The 26,543-nt window shown below is 34.2% G+C and overlaps 1 protein-coding gene across 1 annotated transcript in view; it reads left to right on the top strand.

Moving 5' to 3' along the window:
* Positions 1-26,543, top strand: part of LOC150100619 (targeting protein for Xklp2 homolog) — a 293,999-nt gene that overhangs the window by 194,555 nt on the left and 72,901 nt on the right. Inside the window, exon 10 of the mRNA XM_090401739.1 lies at positions 189-293. Coding sequence (XP_090257865.1) covers positions 189-293 — 105 coding nt within the window. The remainder of the gene's footprint in view (positions 1-188; positions 294-26,543) is intronic.

Below are 26,543 nucleotides of genomic sequence, written 5' to 3'. Positions count from 1 at the left end.
CTCCTATTTATTTATTATTCTTTCAATTTAAAAGAATATTGGGTAATGAAAAAGTAAATGTATTAGGAAGTTTTCTATGGATCATAAGTGGCAACCATTATTTTTTTTTTAATGCAGTTTGATTTAATTTATTTGCTAATACTTCTGATATGAAGGATGTATACAGAAATGATTTCACTCCCTTCTAGGGTATAAAAAAGTGTAATCCAAAGTTGCCAACCACACCAGTCTCACCACCACTGGCTTTAAAACAAAGAGCTGAGGCTTGGAAAAAGCAGAATATTTCTATCCAAGTAAGTGTAGCGTCGTTGTTTTTTTTTTATTAATTTCTATTGTAAAACTCCAATCACTTCCTTAATAAACTTATTTAATTTCCTTCTAAATATCAAAATTTTTATCTTACTTCAAAACTCCAATCAAGTTCTTATCTGTCGCGCTCCTTCTATGATTTTCGTAGCCTATCCTACAATTAGAATTGTGTGCAAAACTCAAACAAAGCCTCAAGCTAGAGCCAATTTCTCCCTGATTGAAAATCTGGTATCAAATCCTTTCGGAACTAAGAGAATTTATTTGTTTAGCTGTGTGCCATCTTAGTTCCTATACAAGAAAGAATTTCTTGTCAGAGAGATGATTCACAGATTATCACGATTTCCAAAACTATCAGAATTACTCAAGCCCTTACTAATTTACTCTTAACTGCAGTCGTAACCGTTTCCTATCTTAAACTCCCGCGCTTCTTACATATACAGGGTTCTATAATTAAAGCAGGTGGTGCATTGACTTAAATGATCAGTCATGTATTTTGGGTTAAAAGACAAAGAAATTTTTTCATGCTAAATATGATACATGTTAAACAAAACTTAAACTAGTTGAAAGGTTTTCAGAATTAAATAAGCTAAACCAACACAAAAAATAAGGTCCACAATGAGTATTTCACATCAGATGATATATAACAAAAATTCAACCTGCCCATATCCCAAGTACTTAATACAAATAAGTAGATTTAGTCTCACTTCCTCCTTAATTAACTTCAATACAATTCATCGACCTAAAATTAATAATAATGCTTGAACTTTACACTTCTAATACTAACGATCTTTGTTAAAGGAATAGGTGCTAAAGTCCTGAATTCTGCTTTAACGAGTCCGATTTACAATTTTACACGCAATTGCTCACCCTGGCTTCAAGATATTATACAATAAGACATAAACCCTATTTTACCGGCCTGAAGAATTCAATTAGACGATACTTCTCATTCTTTCCTTTAGACTTTCTTCCAATCGTTTCCTTGTCCTTCAATTCTTTGTTCCTTGTCTTGGCCAGTCGATAATTCCTCGGACACGTGCTTCTTTCTAACCTTATGCTTAGGAACCCATCAGACGGAAATGTGCGTTTGGAGCTACTCCAAACCTTGGCATTCGCTGTTCGTCTCATCGCATGAAATGCTATGCTTGGACAAGCCCGCTACCTAGCCACATCATCGCCACTGAACGACACTTATCCGTCATCCAAATTTTGCACATCGCACCTTCTCTTCTCATTGCGTCTTCGCGAGGTTAGTTTACACGTGCCTTCGTATCGCAATCGCCCGCGGTCATGTTATTAATCAGATTATGATTGTTTACGCTAAACTTTGACCTTGTAACAAAGTCTCCTTTACAATACCTTATTTTCTTGTCGTTATTTAAGGACCATTTACAATCTTATACCTAAAAATTTTACATGAAAAGACTATTAATACTATATGTGCAAAGATTCAACTATTATCTATTTACAAGTCATTTTTTTTTTCAGGAAAATGTTGCATCTCAGTTAAATCTCGAATGAAACACTGAAAGACAATTTAAGTGTTCATTCCAGATTTAACATAAGTGAATAATTGAATTAAATAATTCTGCATGCTTTTAATTTAATCTCCATTACTATTCTTGAAATAAATGAAATTATGCATTAATTAAAAAGGTTTTTCTCTCTCTCTGAATATTTTGTTAAGATTTTGAAATCCTTTGATTATGAAATCAAATTATTTTTTAATAATATTTATTTGGCAATACCAGGAAGCTACCATTTCTTCACTGGCATTAGAATGTGTGGTTCTTGATTGTTTGTAAAGTTGCAATATATGTTTGGCATCACATCCCATTTTCCTTGTGTGTGTGTGTGTGTGTGTGTGTGTGTGTGTGTGTGTGTGTGTGTGTGTGTGTGTGTGTTAGGCTAACTTACCTTCTTTGCAATCTAATTAATGCTCATCTTGAACGGTTAGGTCAATGATGAGCGGTAATTAGATGAAGGAAAGTGATATAAAAATATCACTTTCCTTCATCTAATTCTGATTTTTTTCTCCAGGTTGCTTCTTTGCTCTGATCTTGACTGTTCATTGCTTCCTTTAGAATCTTTCAACATGTACACTTGTTTTCCACAATTTCTTGCTCTTTTCATCATGCAAATTATGCTTTTCAAAGAAAACTTCTTTCTGGTCATGCAGAACTGTGATAGTTTTAATAATATAATATTTATGGCTTCTTTTTTTTTTTTTTATTGCTATAGAATAATTTCCAGAATTAGCCTGGAAAAGTTATCAATGTTCATTTCCTCCCCCACCCCACCCATCTTCCAAATAAAGTTTTCTTAATTTCCCATGAATTTTGATTACAAAACCTTGATTAATTTAATAAGCTTCCTCTCTTTCTTGAATACTTCAAAAGAGCAACTGTTTTTTTCACATCTGCATGTTTCACATGGCTAATTTAAGTTACTTTAATTGCACTGGATTCTACAGGAAAACCTTGTTTAACGTGAATTCGATGTGCGCGATAATCAGTTAGTGCGATTGAGTGAAATGATACTATTTCCTGCTTTACGCAAGTGATTAATGAGTTAACACAATTTTTTTTTACGTTATGCAAAGTTTTTTTGTTGATAATCTGCAGCAAGCAGAAAAGCTGGAAGTCATTAAGAGATATGAATGTGGTGCTAGTAATACCATGATTATGTTGTGCGAGACCTGGGATACAGCTAGTCTACAGTTTGGAATATATTAAATAAGAGCAAAGAATACAGAAAACAAGGAAAAGGTGCTACTCCTTCTTTAAGCATGCAGGTTAACTGAAATAGAAAACATTTAATGATCGAGATGGAACGTCTTTTGTCACTCTGGATTGAGGATGTAACCATAAAAGAATACCTCTTAGTACAACGAATATTCAGGAAAAAACTCAGTATTTTTTACCTCATTGTTAGAGACCAAATTTCAAGAGGATTGTGAAAACTTTACTGCGAGTTTAGGATGTTTTAAAAATTGAACCGGTTTTGTAAGAATAACTGGGGAATCTGCTAGTGCTGATAAAGATTCTGCAGCCAAGTTTCCTGAAGAATTGCAAAGGATAATTCAGGAGGATGATCATGACGATCTACAAATATTCAACATTGATGAAATTGGTCTCTTTTCGAAGCATCTCAACCAGGATACAAAGTATCTAAAGATCGTTTTACGCTTTTATTAGGAGGCAATGCAGAAGGCGACTTTAAACTCAAGTTTATATAAGTTTATTGTGTGCAAAATTCAGCATCTAACATTATTGAAGAAATCAGCACAACTGGAAAAGAACTTGGATTTAATAAACTGGATAATGAAGATGTGAAAAACTTGCTCGATTCCCATTCAGAACATTTAAGCGAGAATGATCTCTTTCAACTAGAAGAACAGCATGCTTATGAAGAAGAAGATAAGGAGTGCGAAGAAGAAGAGAATGTTATGACTAAGAAACTGGCTTCAAAAGAACTTGAGCTAGTTTTCAATCACATTGAGTATGCTAAGGAAATATTGTTTGATGCTGATCCTGATATGGAACGAAGCTTTGAAGTCTGCCAAAATCTTGATATTGCTATCGCAAATTGCATGACAAGACGAAAAAGTCGAGCACAATTCAAACATCTTTACTTAATTTTTTTTGTAAAAAAGTAGCACAATCAAATGTTTACACATTAAATAAAAATTTAAGCAATTGATTTTATCCTCTAATATAGCATATACTGTAAATTTTTTTTTTTTTTCAAAATTTACGCTAACAGGTGGATGAATTATAATTATTCCTATTGTTTATTGCATTCGCTTAGTGTGCATTAACTGATGGATTAATTAATTAATTGCACTAAGCAAGGTTTTCCTGTATATTCGGCCTAAATAATCTACATTTCATTTTTCTAGTATGTGACATTTCTACAGTATGAGTAATATTTCTTGAAAGTTTAAACGTTTTTTTCATACAGTTTTACAATGAAGTAACTGTTTTAATCATCTCTTCAATGTTTCTCTCGTAAACATATCTATTTTTTATTTGTAAAGTATTAATATCATTAAATTTTTTTTTTTTTTTTTGAAAGCGGTAGGGTCTAATGATTGATGTTTATTAGTTTTTATTGAGTGATAACAATAACTGAAAGTTTTCTGTAAATATAATATTTAATAAACAAAAATGTATATAAAGCTACATGCATGCCTTCTGTACAGTGGTCTAGCAATTTTGTGAGACAAATTACAAACATTCTATCTTCATTCTAAAATTCAACTGTCATTTTGATGATAGTCTTCAGAAATTTCTTGAAATGTAGAAACAGTTTTCGTACTTCACTTCATTTATCGATCAGGAGATATCTAGGAGGATTTCATTGGGTCATGGATTTTTTAACAGTGTAAATAGTCTACTTTTGGATAGTGGGGGTCCCACTGGAGTGTAAGCTTTTGATTATTGTCCATTTTGTCTTATGTAAGAGTCAGGAGACTAACAAAAAAAAGAGAGAGAGAGAGTTAAGTGGAATACAAGCGAAGAAATTAAAGTTTTGAAGTCAGTTGGCACAAGCAACAACAGCACAAAAAAAAAAAAAAAAAGATAGGATAAGAACTATGAACATTAGAATGTTTTTGGACTAAAAAGTGTTGAAGAAATGCTTGTAAATTCCTACTTGAAGTGTTTGGACAAAGAATGAATTTAGAAAGAATACCAAAATAGACTGTATGAAATTAAAATCAAGGGGAAAAGATCAAGAGGAATACCAAATAAGAGAAGATTCATTAAAAAGAAGCTTGAGCTGAAACAATATTCACGAAGAAAGAATGTGGGGAGATAAAGAAACAGAGAGCCTTGATCCACCTGACCTGATAGTCAAAGCAGTTGTTAAGTTGCTTCATTAATTGTATAATTTAACATGATTTGTAATTGATGAGTAACAATGTCAAATTATTACATTTGGAAAGTTTTGTAACAGTCTAGCAATATCTCCTGATTTATGATCTGGCACAGTACTTGTATATTACAACAAAATCAAATTAAATTGTTTTTTAAATAATTTACATCAAAATATGTTCAGTGAATTTTGTCATGTTGTAACTACATTCTGCAGTTCTTGATTCAAATAAATCAAGAAATATCATTAGCAAGTTAATAATCCAATTCACACTTTAAAAAATGAGTTGTAATCTAATTTTTCACTCAAATTGTTTGATGCCTCATCTTTATTAATGCAATTTTTTTAATTATTTTATTAAAAATTAAATTTTATTCCATGCCATCTTCATTTTCATGTTAGGCCCAATGGCTTGTCATTGCCAAATAACTTGGAATCTTAGAAACCTAATTACATCTTATGATACGGGTTTTTTACCTATCTGCATTGTTTAGCATGTGTTCTTCTGGCCTTGCCTGTTTATGTTTTGTGGGATGACAAACCCTGCTACCTCCATATGAGACCAGCCAACTCACCTACACTTGAAAGGTCCTGATAAAGGCTCTTCATGTCCTAAGCGGAATTTGAACTCAAGTCTTTCTGACAAACTGCATCACTAACTGGGTATGGAAGGATCTAAGCCACTTCAGACCTTCAATAACTACTCAGGCCAACCAGGCTGGAAACTTTAAATATTTTATTTGGTAATATGTTTTGTGTTTATAGCTGCTTAAAATAGAGATTGCAAATGGAATCCTAAATCAGGTTCCATTCTTAATGTGCAAATCTCTTTCACTTCCACATTGACTGATTTCTTTTTACAAATATTGTAGATAATATTAAAAATGTTAGTAATTGTTATAACTTTGTAATTGAGCTTATCAAATCAAGTCCTTGACTCTACTTTCATTTAAAATTGTTATTACTTTTAAATAATAAAATAGCAATCCAAAATGTTTCCTTTTTTTATATATTATTTTATTTTCTGTCTGCAAATGAATATCATGTATGGTTTTAGTAGCAACTGGTATGTAGTATGCTGATGTAGCTAGTGATTTTGATTACCTTCATTTAAAGTTATTATAGTAGATGCTATTATAGTTGTTTTCGCCAGGGAACCAGGGCGAACTGCAAAAAGTCAGCTACTGGAACAAATCTGAAAACAAACCCCAACTCAACATCACCAGAGTTGAAGATCGGTACTATCAATAAGAAGCCTGAATGGCAAAGAAATGGAGCTAGCTGAGGAATTAGATAAGTACCAGATCGACATAATAGGGGTGACTGAAACAAAAAAGACCAAAACTGGTGAGATCTTTCTGAGCAATAAATACAAAATGTTATATTCAGGCAATGACAATCAAGGAAAAGAAGGAGTAGCCATAGTATTCAACACAAAATACGAGGCTAATCTTCTTGAATGGCAGTCAGTCTCAAGTAGAGTAATGTGGGCAAATATGAGAATGGGGAACTGGACAATGAGACTTATTTGTGCCTATGGTCCCACAGAAGGTTCTACTAAGGTAGAAGTGAAGGAATTTTTTGAGGCTTTAGAAAAAGCAACTGACACAATGAAAAATGAAAAGTTGGTCCTTGTTGGGGATCTAAATAGCAGAGTAGGAAATGATTGTGAGACATACAAAAATATTTTGGGAAAATTTGGAGAAAAGTGCAAAGTTAATAATAATGGCAAATATCTGTTGGATTTCTGCTCAGGACATGGACTGGTTATTACTAACACCATGTTCCAACATAAAAATGTGCATAAAATTCACATGGAGAGAAGAGGCAAGGAATAAGAAAAGTCTCATTGACTATGTTATTGTTGATAGTGATGTTTTCTCCCTGGTGCAGGACACCAGAGTGTACAGAAGATTTGAAATTGGAAGTGATCACTATTTAGTCTTGAGCAGGATAAAATTGAAATTCATATTGAAAAGAATAACGTGTAAGAAAGTTTTAAAGCGAATAAAAGTTGAGCAGCTCTCAGATGTGAGCTGTAGACTAAAATACCCAAAGATTATTGAAGAAAAAATGAAAGAGTTTGAGAACAGGAATCAAACCTTGGAGATTCATTGGCAAACTCTGAAGAAAACATTGATTGATTCAGCCAGAGAGGCATGTGGTGAAGTTATCTGTAAGGATAAAAAAATCAGAACTCCCTGGTGGACACAGGAAGTTAAAGAGGCAGTGAAGGAAAAGAAGAAAGCATACCAAAAGTTCCTGTCAAATAAGTCAGCTTGTGCTCTTAGAGAATATAGAGACAAATGCAAGAATGCTAAACACTGTGTAAAACTAGCTAAACAAAAGTCATGGGAGGACTTTGGCAAGAATATAGAAAATAAATATCAAGAAGGTGGCAAAATATTCTGGAGGTTGTTGAAGAAGCTTAAGAATGGAGGAAAGAGTGCTATAAAAGGAATTAGAGATGATAAAGGTGACATGAAAACGGGAGAAAAAGATATCCTTGAAGTATGGAGTAATTACTTTGAAAAACAGCTAAATGAAACAAGCAGTGATGTCAGCACAGTGGTAAAAGACATTGACCAGGCATGCAGTCAGGAATACATATCCATACTTGAAGTAGAAAAAGCCATCAAAGGCTTGAAATGTGGAAAGGCAGCAGGAGTAGATGATATTCGACCAGAAATGCTGAAGTATGGTGGTATAAGAGTCTTACAGTGGCTGCACTGCATAGTTCAGAAAGCCTGGACAGAGGGACGAATTCCCGATGATTGGAGTAGAGCTCTCATAGTACCCATATATAAAAAGGGAAATAAAACTGAATGTGAGAATTACAGAGGTATTTCCCTACTAAGTGTTCCTGGCAAGATCTATGCAAGTATGCTTGAGAAATGGTTGAGAAGAATTGTGGAGGAAAAGCTTGGTGAAGAACAAGCTGGATTCAGGCCAAATAGAGGCTGTCAGGATCAGATCTTCACTTTACGACAAATAGTCGAGAAAGCATGGGAATATAACAAAGATCTGTATTTAAGTTTTGTCGATCTGGAAAAGGCATATGACAAGGTGCCAAGAGAGAAGCTATTCAATACGCTGCAGTTATATGGTGTCAATGGGGCATTATATCAAGCAATACTTAGTCTTTATTTGAGTTGTAAGTCAGCAGTTAGAATTGAAGGAAGTACAGGAAGATGGTTTAATGTTAAATCTGGTGTGAGACAAGGATGTACATTATCCCCTCTGTTATTCATTATCTATATGGATCACATTATGAAGGAAAGTGGTATTAAACATGATATCAAAATTGGAGATGTTAATGTCAGCTCTTTGCTTTATGCAGATGATGTTATACTTCTAAATAAATCTGCTACAAGTCTACAAGATTCTGTGACTAAATTGAATAGCTGTTGTAATAGATATGGTATGAAGGTCAGCAATAAAAAGACAAAGACAATAGGCAGAATCATTGAAAATGTCAACTGTGTTGTGAATGGAGAACCTGTGGAACAAGTAAAACATTTCAGCTATTTAGGCACGATTTTTACTGAAGACGGTAAATTAAATATAGAAATAGACAACAGAATCAGCAAAGCTGGTATGGTGGGAAGTCAGTTGAATAAATTCATATGGAATGAGAGAGAAATTAGTCGGAACACTAAATTAGCTGTATACAAGACAGTGTTCAAACCAGTTTTAACTTATGGATCTGAGAGCTGGGTCAGAAGTAAAACACTTGACCAAAGACTAGAGACCACAGATATGAGAGTCCTGAGAAAGATTATAGGTGTGAACAGATGGCATCAATGGCAATATCATATTAAAAACGAGGATATTAGGAAAGAACTTGACATTGTCAGCATCCAGGAATGTGTTAGCAGAGCTAATCTCAGGTGGTATGGTCACTTAAACAGAATGGGCGAGGAAAAATTTGCAAAACAAGTGTTCTCTGCCAGGTTGGCAGCAAAATGACCCAGAGGAAGACCAAGATATAGGTGGATTGATACAGTACAAAGTGCTTTAGATGATAGAAATATAAAATCTGATAATGTTGGAGTCTTGACAAGTAACAGACTGATTTGGAGGAAAATTGTAGATAGGAAATTAATAATGATGTAATTTTTTTCATGTAGTACTGTCATATCCTGTACACCCCTTGAGGGTACATGGCAGGAATTTGATGATGATGATGATGATAAAAAAAATAAAACCAGATTCTAACTCAGACATTATTGATCTATATTTTAGACTTTTCTATTGAAAGAAATGGAAATCAAATTGACATGGATGAACACATTCAAATTCTGTAAGCTATAGTGAAAATAAATTTAAAAAAAAAAAACTTAGGAGAGATGGAGTTGAGCCCATTTCACAAACATATGTGGGCTCATCTCCACCCTCAGTAGTATTCACTACCCTCTGGTCTGTAAAATCCCACCTACTTTTTCAGGCATAAACCTAAATCTTACCATTACCTAACCCCTTCCTTTTCTGAAAATCTGCCTTCCCACTTAGTCAAACTTATCTGCTGTTCTCTATCACTCTCCCAATGCTACCAACCACTCTGAACACTTTGATTTCCTCTCCTTAAATATTGATTTTTTTTTCCAGTCCTGCTCTCCAACAGCAAAATTACCTTTATAAAAGATTTTAATGTTCAAAATACCATCTAGCTCTCTCTTTCTCCAGTTGCACAGGCCAAGCAAACAGATATGCTGAAACATTTGCTATCACTAATAACGTGACACCAATTGTTCACTTGTCTGCCTGAATACTGGATAACATCAACCTCTCCCAAGTATCCTAGATCTCTCTTTCATTAGTGGCCATTCCAGTTACGCTGTGAGTGTTATATGTCCCCTAGGTGATTCAGACTACAATTTAGTGGAACAGTGCTAACACTACCATACTCAGTCAAGAGTAGTTCTGCACTATAACAGTGTCATGCAGGATGACTTCTGTGCCTCATTCCCATGTTTGACTAGGTTGTTGTTATAGGCCAGAGACTTCCACAGATGATCTGGAAGAGAAGACATGCATCACCAAATTAGTACAATGAGTAGAGATCGAGTGATTATTATTATTACATGACACCTCCAGGGAGTACAAAGACTCATTGAAGAGGGCACCTACTCTGCAGTTCTGTCTCCACAACTCAATCCAATAACTACAATGAACCACAACTGCACCAACACCATCTACTGCCCACCACCACTAGAAATATTGAAACAAACTTGCACGCTTCGAAATTTAAAACTTTAAATATACATTGAGTAGTGTGAAAAGAGACAACACCATGGTGAAAAGGTTTTATTCTGATACATTTCAAAGCATTCATAACTCATTTTTTATTGTTTAAATTTTTAAGTGGAGAGCACGAACACTGACCAGGCCCTCTGAATTATGCAATGTAGCCATTTCAACACTTTTATACCTCCATAATTAATAATTTCTCATCAAATATCATCTATTTCTGCACTTAAAGTTTTGATGGCTTTTTCTACCTCATCATCATCAAATTCCTGCAATGTACCCTCAAGGGGGTGTGCAGGATATGAGATAGTACTACATGAAAAATTTACCTCATTACTAACTTCGTATCTTTTTTTCTATCTTCCTATCTTTTACAATTTTCCTCCAAATCAGTCTGTTACTTGTCAAGACTCCAACATTATCAGATCTTATATTTCTATCGTCTAAGGCACTTTGTACCGTATCAATCCACCTATATCTTGGTGTTCCTCTGGGTCATTTTTCCTGCCAACCTGGCAGAGAACACTTGTTTTTGCTAATCTTTCCTCTCCCATTCTGTTTAAGTGACCATACCACCTGAGATTAGCTCTGCTAAAGCATGACAACATCAAGTTATTTCCTAATATCCTCGTTTTTAATATGATATTGACATTGATGCTATCTGTTCACGTCTCTAATCTTTCTCAAGACTCTCATATCTGGGTTCTCTAGTCTTTGGTCAAGTGTTTTACTTCTTACCCAGCTCTCAGATCCATAAGTTAAAATTAGTTTGAACAAGGTCCTGTATACAGCTAACTTAGTGTTCTGACTAATTTCTCTCTTATTCCATATGAATTTATTCCATTGACTTCCTACCATACCAGCTTTGTTGATTCTGTTGTCTATTTCCATATTTAATTTACCATCTTCACTAAAAATCGTGCCTAAGTAGCTGAAATGTTTTACTTGTTTCACAGTTTCTCGCTTGACAACTGCAGTTGACATTTTCAATGATTCTGCCTATTTTCATTGTCTTTGTCTTTTTATTGCTGACCTTCATTCCATATCTATTACAACAGTTATTCAATTTAGTCAGGGAATCTTGCAGACTTGTAGCGGATTTATTTAGAAGTATAACATCGTCCGCATAAAGCAAAGAGCTGATATTAACATCTCCAATTTTGATATCATGTTTAATACCACTTTCCTTCATAATGTGATCCATATAGATAAAAAATAACAGAGGGGTAATGTACATCCTTGTCTCACTCCAGATTTAACATTAAACCATCTTCCTGTACTTCCTTCAATTCTAACTGCTGACTTACAACTCAAATACAGATTAAGTATTGTTTGATATAATGCCCCATTGACACCATATAACTGTAGCGTGTTGAATATAGCTTCTCTCTTGGCTCCTTGTCATATGCCTTTTCCAGATCTACAAAACTTAAATACAGATCTTTGTTATATTCCCATGATTTCTCCATTATTTGTCGTAAAGTGAAGATCTGATCCCAACAGCCGCTATTTGGCCTGAATCCAGCTTGTTCTTCCACAATTCTTCTGAACCATTTCTCAGGTATACTGGCATAAATCTTACCAGGAACACTCAGTAGGGAAATACCTCTGTAATTCTCACATTCAGTTTTATTTCCCTTTTTATATATGGGTACTATGAGAGCTCTACTCCAATCATCGGGAATTCGTTCCTCTGTGCAGGCTTTCTGAACTATACAGTGCAGCCACTGTAAGACCTCTTATACCATTATACTTCAGCATTTCTGGTCGAATATCATCTACTCCTGCTGCCTTTGATGGCTTTTTCTACTTCAAATATGGATATGTATTCCTGACTGTATGCCTGTTGAGTGTTTTTTACCACTGTACTATTACTTTTTCTATATACTTATAGAAAAGGTATATACTTTTTCTACCTTAAGTATTGATATATGTACTCCTCTCATTCCTCTTGAAAATGTTCTAGTATTGTAGGTATTCTTTCTTGGACAATTCCAAGAAATGTAGTATTGTTCTGTCACTGCTATTTCATTTAACAGTCTTTCAAAGTCATTACTCCAGACATCCAGGAGAAACTTATCTTCAATTTTCATGTGACCTTTATCATTTGATTCCTTTTACAGTATTTTTTCCTCCATATCTAAGCTTTTCCAATAGCCTCCAGAACATTTTGCTACCTTTCTGATATTTATTTTTTGTATTCTTACCAAATCATCCATGACTTTCATTTAGCTACTTTTACACTTAGCTTAGCTGTCTTACATTTTCTCTGTATTTTTTTAGGCCATCTACTGACCATGTAGTCTTGACTTGGGAGATTGTAAAACATTAGGAATATTCTATCAAGAAGGAGTATTTGTAGAACTACAAGGTAGTTGATTATGACATGCTTAGGAAGAAGCTTAAATCTGTATCAAGGCATAAAACACTGCAGGGTATGGATGTATGTAGTGCATGGGATATATAGTTAAGGGTCTTCTAGAGGAAGCAGTATTAAATTGTATACCTAGGGTAAGGAGGGTACTCGGGTAGAAGTTAGATGGATAAGTAATATCATTAATGTTTTTCATAATATGTTTTTACTTAAGGTAAAAACATATTATGAGAAGAATCTAGCCGAGCAGGCCAAAGGAAATCCCAAAGAGTTCTTTCGTTCTGTGGCAAGTAAGAGAAAGAATGACTATGGAAGATTAACCTTAATGAGTGATGATTGCCATGAGGAAACAGAAGCAGATAAAATAGTTGAGTTACTGAGTGACCACTTTGCAAGGATATATCTTCCTGGTGAGGTTACTGCTTTAACCTATGTGACAGGCACACTAATGTGGAAACAGAGGTGGATGAATTGTAGGTTTTTAAGATATTGCATAATCTCGATGTAAATATAGCTATGGAATTAAATGCGATATCAGCTTGGGTTTTGTAAGAATGTGCAAGGGAACTGGCAATGCTTTTGACTAGACTGTTTAAGTTTTAGCTCTGATAGAGTTTCTCTTGAAACTCTATCAGGGCTAAGGAAAGAGGTCAAAATAGTTCCTTTGCATAAGGGAGGTTTTAAGACTACAGTAGCAAATTATAGACCAACCAATATGTCAGGCATGGTGGTAGAAGTACTAGAAAATTGGTAAAAAAAAAGAGAATTCAAGAATGGGTAGATTTAAATATGATACTGTATGAGGGTCAGCATGGCTTTGTCATGCCTTAGTAATTTACCAACTTTTTATAATAGAGTAACAGCTGAGTTGGATAAAGGAAATGGCTACATGATGATTTTGCTGGATTTTACAAAGGCATTTGACAGAATGGCATGTGGAACTCTGTTACGCAAATTAGAACAAATTGGAATGAATGACACTGGTTAATTGGATAAGAGGGTTGTACTGCTGGACAGATAACAAAAAGTGGTTTATGGAAGGCAAAAACTGGTGACTAGTGGTATGCCACACGGTTCAGTGCTGGGACCATTGCTGTTTAATTTGTACATAATTAAACGAAATTAAATGATATGGGAAATATTCAGTTCTTTGCTGATGATGTGAAATTAGGTAGATTAATAGTTAATCAAGGTGATGTGGAAAGCTTGCAGAACAATTTAAACAGACTGTCAGAATGGGCAAAAACGAATGACTATCAGTTTAATGTTGAGAAATGTATTTTGGGATAAATTGATTACAAGTTGTGTATTACATTGATGGCACTGTACAAGGTGGGGTCTGAAAAGTTCTCAGCTTCAACCATAGATGGCAACATTATCAGCAAGAGATTTTTTTTTTCTAAGTTGGTACATCTGGTATAAGCATTCATGTGAAATTGTAAGTCATTCTATCAAGTGGTTTGTTTTATACAGCTGTCAGAAGCAAAAGTATTGTCTGTATTCCTTGAAATGGATAAAATTGAGTATCGTGGGGGTTATAAAATCCTTTGTAAAAGAAGATTTAACACCAAAAGAAATTCATTCGAAGTTCATAAAAGTTTATGGGCACTATTCTCCTTCGTTTTCGACAATTAAGAAATGAGCTGCCGAGTTTAAACCTGGCCGTATCAGCCTTGAAGATGATCCACTTGAAGGACGTCCAAAAAGTGTTAACAACACCAGAAATCATTGATCGAGTGCACGATATGGTATTGGATGACTGGCGAGTCCTAGTGCATGAAATTGCTGAGGCTATAGACTAGGCATTTCAAAAGAATGTGTAAGATATATTTTGCATGAAGAATTGCATATGAAAAAGTTTTACGCCAGATGGGTGCCGCGCTTGCTCACAGCAGATCAAAAAAGCACTGGGATGAAAATCTCTCAACAGTGCTTGGAGCATTTTAAGAAGAATAAAACTGATTTTGTGAAATCAGATTTATTTAAGAATAAAACATCGATTTATTACTATGGATGTGACTTGGATTCACCATTACACACCAGAATCCAAACAGAAGCCAGTTGTTCAGTGCCAAAGACGATTGCATCAGCAGGAAAAGTCATGCCATCGGTGTTTTAGGATGCTAATGGCATTTTCTTTATTAATTATCTTGAAAAGTGTAAAACAATAACTGAGGAATATTATTCTGATCTTTTAACCAGACTAGACGAAAAAATTAGCGAGAAAAGACCCGGTTTGCAGAAGAAAAAAAATCATCTTTCATCAGGACAATGCACCTGTCCACAATGGTGTTTTGCCAATGGCAAAATTAAGGGATCTGCGCTATGAATTGTTGGAACATCCACCCTATTCCCCAGATTTGACTCCCTCTGATTTCTCTCTCTTCCCAAAACTAAAACTCTTCCTCTCTGGGCGGTGTTTTTCTTCGAATCAAGAGGTGATTGCAGCTGTAGAGGAGTATTTTACAGATCTTACCGAGAATCACTACAGGGACGGGATAATGGTGCTGGAATAAATGTATTAGTCTTAAGGGAGATTATGTTGAAAAATTGAAATAATTTTGAAATTATAAATTCGTTTTTTTCATTGTTAGGCCGAGAACTTTTCAGACCACCCTCGTACTCCAGGAAATAGGTGAAGCTAGAGATTAAAAAGTGGTGGTAGACAGAGTTTATAGGACAATTGCTAAGGTAGCCCATAAGATTACTTGGCTATTAAAGAACACATTAACAAGTAGATATAAGGAAGTTGTCATTTCTCTTTATAAGGCCTTAATATGCCCACATCTGGATTACTGCACTCAAGTCTGGTCCCCTGGTTTCTTGGGAATGAGGAAGCGGTGGAGTGGATTCAGAGGCAAGTGACCAAGATGGTGAGTGACCTGTGGAATGTTCCCTATGAGGATAGATTGAAGGTTTGTAGATTGCAGAAGTTGGTTGATTAGGAGAAAAAGAGGGGATATTATAGAAACATTTAAGTTGTTTAAAGGGTTTTATAGGATAGATGCAGGGGAAATGTTTCATCGCTTGTCTAGAGCAGTGATCTCCAAACTTTTTTGATCACATATCCCCAAGACAGAAAAAATAAATAGTGCGTACCCTCAATTGATTGAGCAAAAATCTATTGTAATAAGTATTATAAAGAGGAAATATGCCTTGTATCATCATATAATAATTAAAAATGTTAGATATTTTTACACATTATTTTTATTATTAACAGCTTACAAACATATTTATTACAATATTTAATGCGAACAATGGCCTTGCATTTCTTTCATAATTTCTTGAAATTCTGGTTTGATGGCTTCTGATACTGCCGATATGTTGCTTCTTTAAATTATCTGCAATGATTTCTGTACATCTAGCAATAGTATTTGCTGATAAGGGAATACATTTTAGTTTATCTGCATATTCTTTTCCATAGATTATTTCTACCATATGGGATTTCCCCAATGGTGTGTGGCGTTTGGTCTTTTGCAATTAAGAATGCAACCTCAAGAGATGCCTCCAAATATTTATCGTTAATTTTAGTGAATTTTTTTAAGTTGTTAGATTGAGAATTACGTCTTCAAACATCGTTCAAAGAATTGTAAAGATTTGTGTTCATGTTCAGGATGTTTAGTTTTTAAGTGTCTTACTAATAATGATGGTTTCATACTTCCATTACATAGCGTCTCATGACACAATACACATGTAGGACGAGGTTCATTGTTGACTATCGTCAATGTAAATCCCCATTTCAAGTAGTCTTCTTGATAATTTCGAACTTTCTTGGGCAAGGTTTTGTTAAGTTTCAGATTAATGTTTTTATTTGACTAATAATGAATTTGTTTGAATAGAAGAATCAATCCTATCTTGTTGTTCGTCTGATGTAGAAGTACTATCATAATTATCTTCAATTCCTGGTTTCATTATTTTTTTGACCATTTATCCATTTTGTGAGGGTTAATTCGTAAAATTCAAATATAATTAATTTACTATTGATAATATCAAACACTTTTAAAAAATGTAAACAATTGGATCGCAAGATATGGTATTCAACGGAGTGAAAGAATTAACATAAGCAGCGTGAGAAACAATTTTGGCAGGAAAAAGAAGGGAGGTATATAAGCTGAGAGCGGAGAAGACTGAGGATCCTTTTCAGGACTGACCATTCAGGGACACGAGAGCATGGAGTATAGCACAGACAGGTGAGGAGAATACTAGAGGCAGCAAAGTGAATGCAAAGGATTGCCGTGTCTAGAACTTTAGTGCTGTAATTGGAATATTTGAGGACCGGGAAAGTAATAGGCAACTGAGAATAATTCTAGAAGTTAAAGAATTACTACGTGTTCCATTAGTTTCATGGAACTTTAACAGAGAGCTGAATTGGTTGAATAGTGTTAAAGAAGGAATGAGCATTTTCCTTTATCCAAGTACGTCTATACACATGAAGTGCGACCATTAATAGTTCAGTTATCATTGAGAAGATTTATTCTGAATAGTGTTGCCATAGTGTGCTAAGTAAATATAGTTATAAAGTGTGCCCATACTGAAATTGATGAGCAAAGGATTTATCCAGTAAGAACTGTCAAATTTTGTTACTTCAGTGCATATGTGTAATTCCTCCTGTTATTCCCCACATTAACTATAACGTTTTTTGCTGAAATCAGCCAGAGTATGAAGTATGAAAGTGTATATTCATGAAGCAGTTGTTGCCACCATAAATGTATTGAGACTTTACTGACTGTGTGATAATAATAAAATTTGTTACTAAGAGATTTTGTAATATTGAACTCTATTAAAAGTTATTTTAATATTATGAAAGCTATAAGTCTGTCTGATAGCAGAATGCCCATAGACTGAATCTGTAAGATGTTGTGACCAGTTAAGCTAAGACATTTATATTATCTTGTTCTCAGAATTGAGTTTATATGTATAATATATAACCCAGAATTAAATGTTTTGTTTTGATGATTTTAAAATTGTGTTTGCCTGCACCATTCATGAAATTATCGGACCTAGTGGGAGCTTCAAACATAAGAGATAAACTTGGTCTACGTAAGAAATAATATTGATATAAAATTAGTTGATGATTGGTTTCACTACATTTCATTAGACTAATCTAGATATAGAGTGGCGCAGTCTAAAGAAATATAAATTTCTCTATATTTAAATTAGTAATCAACCAGCAACTTATTACTTGTTTAAGAACAAAGTTAAAACAAGATAGCAGATCAAAACCAAGGAAGTACAATCCGACAATATTATCTTCCGTTCAAGAAGATTCTTTTCATATTAGCGTTTAATATTAAAGCTGCTCATTTTCCATGATTGGTATTGTCTAAATATAACATTTTGTATTTGTTGCTTAGAAAGATATCTCAGCTGTTCGTGTCTTCTTTATTTCAGTCACAACTATTATGTCGATCTGGTACTTATTCAATTCTTCTTCTCATTCCATTTGTTTTCCAGTGATGCTTATGTTGATTGTGTCAATCTTCAGCTTTGCTGATGTTGATTTGGGTTGTTTTCCAGGATTTGTTCCAGTAACTGATTTTTTTGCGGTGTTCACTGTGTTTGCTGGCAAAAACAACTGGGGTCTTGTTTAAATGGATGATGTGCCAGCCAGCATGAAATGTTGTACCATCATTTTTGCATTATTGTTTAAGCCAATAAGAATACAATTCGGTCAACTAAATCTCCACTTGCCATTCCATCTTTGTTTGTTCAGTATCTAGGTAGATACCTAAGCGGTGCAGCATGAGAAGGTGAGGATTGGACATTAGGTCAGTAGCCCCATTCTGTTCTCCACATTGCTTAAAAGACTACATGGAGGTTTTCTCTCAGTTATATAATTTTGACCCTTAATCACCCCATTACATGCTGCTTATTTTTAATTTAATACTGGGGGGGGGGACATACAAAAAAAAAACAATTTAATAAATTAATGACTAGTTTCATACATTGTTATTGTATGCTTCTTCAGAATGATACAAGAAACAAATATAGAGGTATTAACAAGGAGATTTTTAAATATGAAATTGTCATTTTTTAATTCATTCAACATATGACAGATGTTGAATGTAAGAATGAGATATCATGAAAGTCGGTCATTGTTACATTATATAGCATACTTTTGAGTCATTGCCTAATTCACGTGGATCCCTTATGTATGCTGCCCCTTGGTTTTTATTTTGTTAGGTCAGACATTATATCATCTCACTAGCCTCCTTAAATTTATACACATAAGTATTAAATTCTATGTATTGTATTTTTGTGAGTTGCCAATTTACTGGATAGTTTTCATTAGTATTGTGATAGGCCAATCCAGATTTATATGCCTGTTTTTTCTCCACTTCTTTGAGACTTTTTGTAGAAGTCTAAAAGCAACTTTTAAATTATGTCTTGTATGACTTTTGCTATTGTGTCTGTTTTTGATATAAGGTAAAGAAACTGTGCCTTAGTAGGCATCTGTTGTCTTGAAGTCTATGATGGTTTATTCAAGATGTTATTAATAGTTCTGATGCTGTCACAACCATTTTTTGGAGCATGTCTTTAACGCAAGGTTTTTTTTTTTTTTTTTTTTAATCATCACTTGATAATGTAATGTCTTTCTTTTTCAATGTTTTGATGATACCTCATTTTTGAGCCAGGCGATGGTGAAAACTGGCAGGTAGATACCGACATGTATTGAGCTTTTTCTGTATATTTCAAAAGAGATTGTTATTGATCTTTTACTGAGATGAGAACATCTAAGAAGAAAACAGATCTACCTTTGAGGTACTCCCTTACGCCCTATTGTAGATAGTATAAATAGTCCCACATACAAACTGGCTAGACATTTAGCTAAGCTGCTAGCCACTCTCACAAACAATTCTACCTCCTTTGTCAAAAATTCTGCCCAACTAAAAAGTATTTTAGAACACCATACCTTAAAAAGCTCAGACTTAATGGTGAGCTTTGATATCACCTCACTATTCACAAATGTACCACTAATTAAAACCCTTAATCTGCTAAAGTCACACTTTCCCTCTGGTATATTTGAACTATTTAAATTCACAATACATGCAGGATATTTCACATGGAAAGGGAAAATTTACAAACAATTCGATGTGACAGCCATGGGCTCCCCCCCTTAGCCAACTTCTATATAGGACACCTGGAAAAACTAGCTATCAATACAGCCACTCTCAAACCACTTTGGCTACGCTATGTTGACGATGTACTTCCTATTTGGCCACATGGCCCAAGCACATTGGATACTGTTAAATTGTGAATGAAGCTATGTTATGTAATTTATTATTTTCATTCACATTTAACATTGCCTATTTAAATATTAATCATGGTTTATATAAAATTGTTTATTATTCCTTAATTAAGAATTACTAATTAAATATTTACTGAAAACCTGACCTGCTATTAATTTATAAAATAATAATATGTATAGAATTTTGTATAACTAAATATATGTGGTGTAACGTAAAGTGTTAATTTATATTTAACTGTATACGTAATCAAAAAGTTAAAGAAGTAGCTTAAATATTCTGTTGTTCTTATTTGTCAAATATTTAATGTTATGTAATCATTCATGTAAGAGTAGTAACAGAGCATACATTACATTAGCGAAATGTTTACGTTTAGTCTGTTGTCATGGAGACGCACGCGTAAACAACCACGGGGTCGAAGAGAGCGTGGCGTTCGAACGTAAGGTGGGAGTGAAGGTCATATATGAAGAAAGAGGAGAGGATTATTAATTAGAGAGAAGAGAGAGTTTTGCGGAGCCTGAAGGAAAGTAGGATATAAGCAAGGAAGTGAAAGAAAATTATAAGTTCTCTAGGGCAGAAATTCATGAGAATAGTGTTGAGAAGTGAGCCAAAACATAGTGAATCATATACTTAGCTGCAAGTGAAATAAGCTGTGGTTATAGAGGAAAATTGATGTCGTAATCGGATAAATAAAGAACTGGACATTCAATGAAAAATTCTGATTAGTTCCAGTTAGTCTAGGATTACGTCTTAATTCTGTGTTGCCCTGAGAAGAATATAATGAATTTATCTAGTTTCAGAAAAGTAAACAAGGAAAGATATCAGTGCCTTATTGATGTGTTTTTTTTAGAATAGTGAAGCGCAGTTAACAAAAGTTCAGTTAAAGCGTAGAAGAATTTTATTATGTGTGTTCCGCTAATGTAAATAAGTTAATTCATAAGTGTACTCGCAATAACTTGATGTATTGAAGATTTTATCTGGTAAGAGTAGTTGTATATGTTTGTCTATTCTAGCATTAACTGTAATAGATCTCCGATGCTCAAGGTCCGGAATAAGCTTGCTTGGAATATTGTCTACCTAGATTAGTGCCTGCTGTGAACTTAAGCATTGAACTGACAGATTTGTAGAGACTGACTGATTGTGAAGTTTGTTATTTTAATCTGAGTTAAGAAAATATGTGTTTTTGAAGTTGCAAATTGTTTTTGAGAATTTAGAACATCGAACTGGAATGAGAGACTTAGCGAGTTGTATTGAGTTTATTGTATTGTTTCATTTAAAAGTAGAATTATTGTACTTGTTATATATCATATATTAAATGTTTTATTTTGTTAATCTAAATATTGTGTTTGCCTGAATTCCTTATTATTGCACCGTTCATAAAAAATTCGAATCTAGCGGGTGCCCCAAATAGAATAATAGTTAATTCGGCCAGAGTAAATGAGAAGACTGCTAGCTAATTAAAGATTGATCTTACTATTTATATAGACTAATCCAAAAATAGGGTGGCGCAGTATAATTATAAATTTCTCTATTTTTTTTGGATCGGTGATCAATTTGCGATTAAGTGTTATATTGATAAGAGTGACTTGAACCAAGATGGCGGATTTAGAACATAATATGAAAATAGAACGTCACGACAATACATTCTTAGTGCATTTAATAGCCAACATCCAAAAATTCACTTTACAATGGAACTGGAAGCTAATAACTGTCTGCCCTTCCTGGATACACTAATCACATGTCTTTCAGATGGTTCCTTATCATTCTCAGTTTTTAGAAAACCCACACACACAGGGAGATATTTACACAAACAATCACCCTTCTCAACAGTATGGTATCTTAAAAACACTAACCCACAGAGCGAGAGCAATCTGTTCCAATGACAATGCTCTTGCTGCTGAACTGGCTCACTTATGCTACACCTTCTTGGCCAATGGCTATAATCCCCATAAGATAAACAAAATACTGAATGCTCCTAAGAAACCCCTACCACTATCCACCACAGAGAACTACAACAAAACAGTCACCATCCCATACATTAAAGGCAGCACATTGGAAAAGATATCTAGAATTCTCAATAAACATAAACTATGCACTGTATTCAGACCGTGTGTCAAATTAGCAACTCTCATCCATTCACCCAAGGACAGCATCCCTCCTTTATCACATCCAGGAGTCTACGAAGTACTCTGATCGTGTAATCAAGCTTACCGTGGTCATACAGGAAGAACTCATCCACATCAGTGAACATAAAAGATACATCTGGCACTATCACTATGGCAAGTTGGGCCTAGCAGACCATGCTTTCAAATATCCCTGCACACAGGATCAACTGGAAGAAAACAAAAGTACTGCACAGAAACATACTCTGAATCTCCACAAATATGGCTGTATAAATTTGCCTAAGATTTGGGAGACAGTCATCTTAAGACATAACTATTACCTGCTTTCTCTTTTTTTTTTTTTTTATATAGATAGAGGGCACCTAATTAGGACTTTAGTCTTTGTGTTGTTGCTATAATTTTGTTGAACTATTCCCTTTGTTATACCATGTTGTTGTAGTCTCGTATACTGTGTTTTTGTGCTCTGAAGATGCTGGTTATAACACTAGCGAAATATCAGCAATAAGTCAATAAATAATTATTTACTTATAATTCTGTATTCTTATATATACCGTCTGAATTAAACAACACCTTTCATGTAAATTGGATTTTCTGATTTAAACCATTAAGGAAGGCAGTGAAATTATGGAGAGATTCTTCTGAACTTGGCCAAATAATGAAAACATCATTCATATATCTCAATATTTTGATTTGATATGGTATTTTTCAATAGTCCTTTGTTCACACTTTTCCATGTATTCACTATAGTGAGTGCCTACTCTATTTTAAATAATGAGATAGCAATCCAAAATATTTATTTTTTATTATTTAATCTTAATAAAGCTTTTTGATTATATGTATATATTTTTATACTTGCAAGGTGGATTTGCGTTTGATGTTAGGTGCTTGCAAGTATAAAAATATATTTGTAAAAGAGTGAGTATGAATATTCAGAGCAACTAGATGCCATTTGGTGGTTTTGTGAAAGCATGGATGGACATATTAAATTAAGAGGGTCTTAATTATGAGTGTAATGACATACAGAGAGAGAGAGAATGAAAATAAGTTAGGGAATGAAAATAATAAATACTGCAAAAATATAGTGAGAATTTGGCTGAGAAATTAACACTTTGGCTGCTACCAGAGTACTTATCAGCCTGGTGCTTTGCTGTTATACATGTATACTAATGTCAGAAGCATCATGATTAACAGATTAAAGAAGTTCTTAGCATTGGTAGATGTAGCGGGATCAAAATTATTAGCATGGGTAATACTTGGATATCTTTTCAGGAAAAGAATGGGATTGGATTCAGTATATTCGGGGAAGGTAGACAGGAAGCATGGAGGAGTATTACTAATGACTGCAGAGAAATTTACAACCAGAGTTCATTTCACCACTGGTGGTGGTGGTAGCATGAGTGATACAGGCAATTGGTTCAAGGCTGTTTAATGTGATATAGAGGTGAACAGAACATAATACACAAGTGAATGCTGCTGTAGATGAGGATCATCTGAAGAAGAAAAAAAAAAAAAAGTTGAAAATGCCCATGACTATCATCATGGGCATTTTCAACTATTGTGATATAATTTATAAAATTACCTTAAACAGTGTGTTGGAAGGAACTCGCAATACAAGAACACTGGATAGTATTAGTCTAGTAATTGGTGAATCTGTCTGTTAATGAGATGACTGTTATGCCTTCAGCTGCTAGGAGTGATAATTCATGCAGTTTTAACTTAGGAAGTGATGACACGCAAAAGCTTTAACTAAGAAGGGAAATGTGTGGAATTATAAGGCAGGTAATTATAATAATTTGAGAAGGCAGATTAAAGCAGTACCTTGGTATGAAAACTATTCAGAAGAGGAATTAGCCTTGCTTAGGAAGCGCTCAGAGTATATCTGAAGACTTAAGGAAATAATGACATGGGAGTTGAATAGCTGATTAACACTTTAAAGCAAGAATCACAAAAAGAGAATGTTTTGGATCTGATATTGTGAACAGAGTGATGAGTGATGATTAGTCTCAGAAGAATATGAAAGAGCAGGCCAGAAGCGTGACATTGGTGATGATGGAGAAAGGCAAAATTGGATTATGAAGAAGTTAGCTGAACAGAATAAGGGAAATCCAAGAAAATTGTATTAATCAAAAGAAAGCATGTTGATTGAAGCATAACCCTTAGTAATTTCATGGTCTGAATGTCATGCATTAGAAATGGCTAAATTGCTGAATGTTCAGTTTAGTTTGAAAACTCAAGTTTTCAAAATTCGAGTCGTCAGAATTCAAGGAGAATCGGCCTACCAGTCTGGAACACAGGAGTTGGACACCAGGGGGCAGAGCCCCCCCCCAGCATATATATATAGAGAGAGAGAGAGAGAGAGAGAGATGGAAAATTTGAAGTTTATGGAATAATATGGATTGAGACTTTCTGTAATGATGGTTTGATGCAAAATAAAGTATAAGTTACAAGTGCACATTATGAAATAAAGTGGCATTAAACCTTATATCAAAAAATTGGAGATTTTAATCTCAGCTCTCTATGCAGAATGTTATGTTTTAAAATAAATCCAGTACAATCGGCAGAATTCTTTAACTAAATTAAATTGTTGTAAAAAACTTGGCATGAAAATCAATAATAAAAAGACAAAAACTGTGAAAATAAATAAAGAAGAAGAAATGATATCGAAATTAGATATGTTAATCTCTGCTCTTTATGTAGATCATGTTATACTAAAGCTAATACAAGTCTGCAAAATTCTTTAACTAAATTGAATAACTGCTCTATAACAAATTTGGCACGAAAACTTGCATTCTAAATATAGAAATTGCAGAACAAGTAAGCATTTTATTAGGCACATTTTAGTGAAGACTGCAAATTAAAAATGGAAATAGGCAATAGATTAAGCAACAGTGCAATGGTGGAGTGTCAGCTGAATAAATTTATACAGAATAAAAAAGAAATTAGTCAAATAAACTAGACTAGCTATTTACAAGGCAGCATTCAAACCAATTTTTAACTTATGGATCTGAGACCCAGGTTAGAAATAAAAATAGTTTTGATCAATGATGAGACCACCAATATTAGCATTCTGTGACATTAAGGGAGAACAGATGGCATCAGGAATTTTTTATTGTTGGCATTCAAGAATGTGTGAGCAAACCTTATCTGAGGTGGTATAGTCACTTAAGCAGAATGGGAAAGGTTAACACTACAGATGTTTGATGCTGTGATGGTAGGGAAAAGATCCAGAGGAAGACCAAGATCTAGGTAGATTAATGCAGTCAGAAGTGCTGTAGAGGATCAAAACATAATATTGGAGTCCTGTTAGAGAACAGACTAATTTTGAGGAAAATTGTTGATAGGAAGTTAGTGATAATGTAAACTTTTCACATAGTAACTTTGATTTAATGATGACTTTCCATGAAATTAAGGAATACAACAAGTTTTATTGAAACTTGCATAGACATGCAGTCTGTTAAAGGCAGTTCACGTACTGCTGTTTTCAAAATACTTCTCACAGGATTTTGTCTAATTAAGCAAAACTAGGTGTTGATATTTCCTATTTTTAGTGATTGGAATATAAAATATTGTATTATATATCTGCCTACATAATGTGCTGTTACTGAATATTCTCTCTGCTGAAAGTAGGAGTATACTTTTATTCAGTTATTGTAACTCTTATTTAAAGATTCTAGTAGTAAGACTTATACGTTGGTTAGACATAACTGGTAATTAATTTACGGAATTAACAACGCATATGAAGTATTTAATTAAAGATAACTTTAATGAATCACTTCTATATTCGGCAATGTCACATTGCCATCTTCAGGAACATAAAGATATGGTATGTGCACTAAGGAACTAACAAAGCAAATGAGGAAGAAAGTAATAAACTAATTTTGTTCCTAAAGTCCTAATGGTGCCCTCTTGCGGGCTAATTTGGTAGTCTTGGCAGTTGGGCTGAAGTTCTCATAATGAAAGTCTCCCAAATTTGGGGCAGTTTCATGCACCCAAATTTGTTGAGGTTAGGAACGTTTTTTAGAGCTGCTGAAGATTCTTTGAATAATCTTTCGTATTTAAACTTGCTGTGATGGATTATTTTTGTTTTCTTCCACGAATTTTATGGTGAGTATCTAAGGCATGGTCTGCCAACCCAGAGCGGCTGTACTGGTGAAACCGGATGTAGTCTTGGTGTTCTGAAATCCTGATATTTGTTGTTCTGCCTGTTTGGCCAAAGTAGGATAATCTGCAGCTGCAAGGGACCTGGTATACACCAGGTAGGTCTAGGGGAAGTGGTTGGTCTTTGGTAGAGCGGATAAGGGATGCCAACTTTTTATATGGTCTGTAACAGGAAGTAAGGTCATATTTTTTGAGGATATTAGTTAT

The sequence above is a fragment of the Typopeltis vanoorti genome, chromosome 12 (assembly GCF_054136105.1).
Source record: "Typopeltis vanoorti isolate ZY-2024b chromosome 12, IOZ_Tvanoo_1.0, whole genome shotgun sequence".
NCBI classification, from domain to species: Eukaryota; Metazoa; Arthropoda; class Arachnida; order Uropygi; family Thelyphonidae; genus Typopeltis; species Typopeltis vanoorti.
The sequence above is the reverse complement of the archived record's forward strand: the minus strand, read 5'-3'. Positions and strand labels throughout refer to the sequence as shown.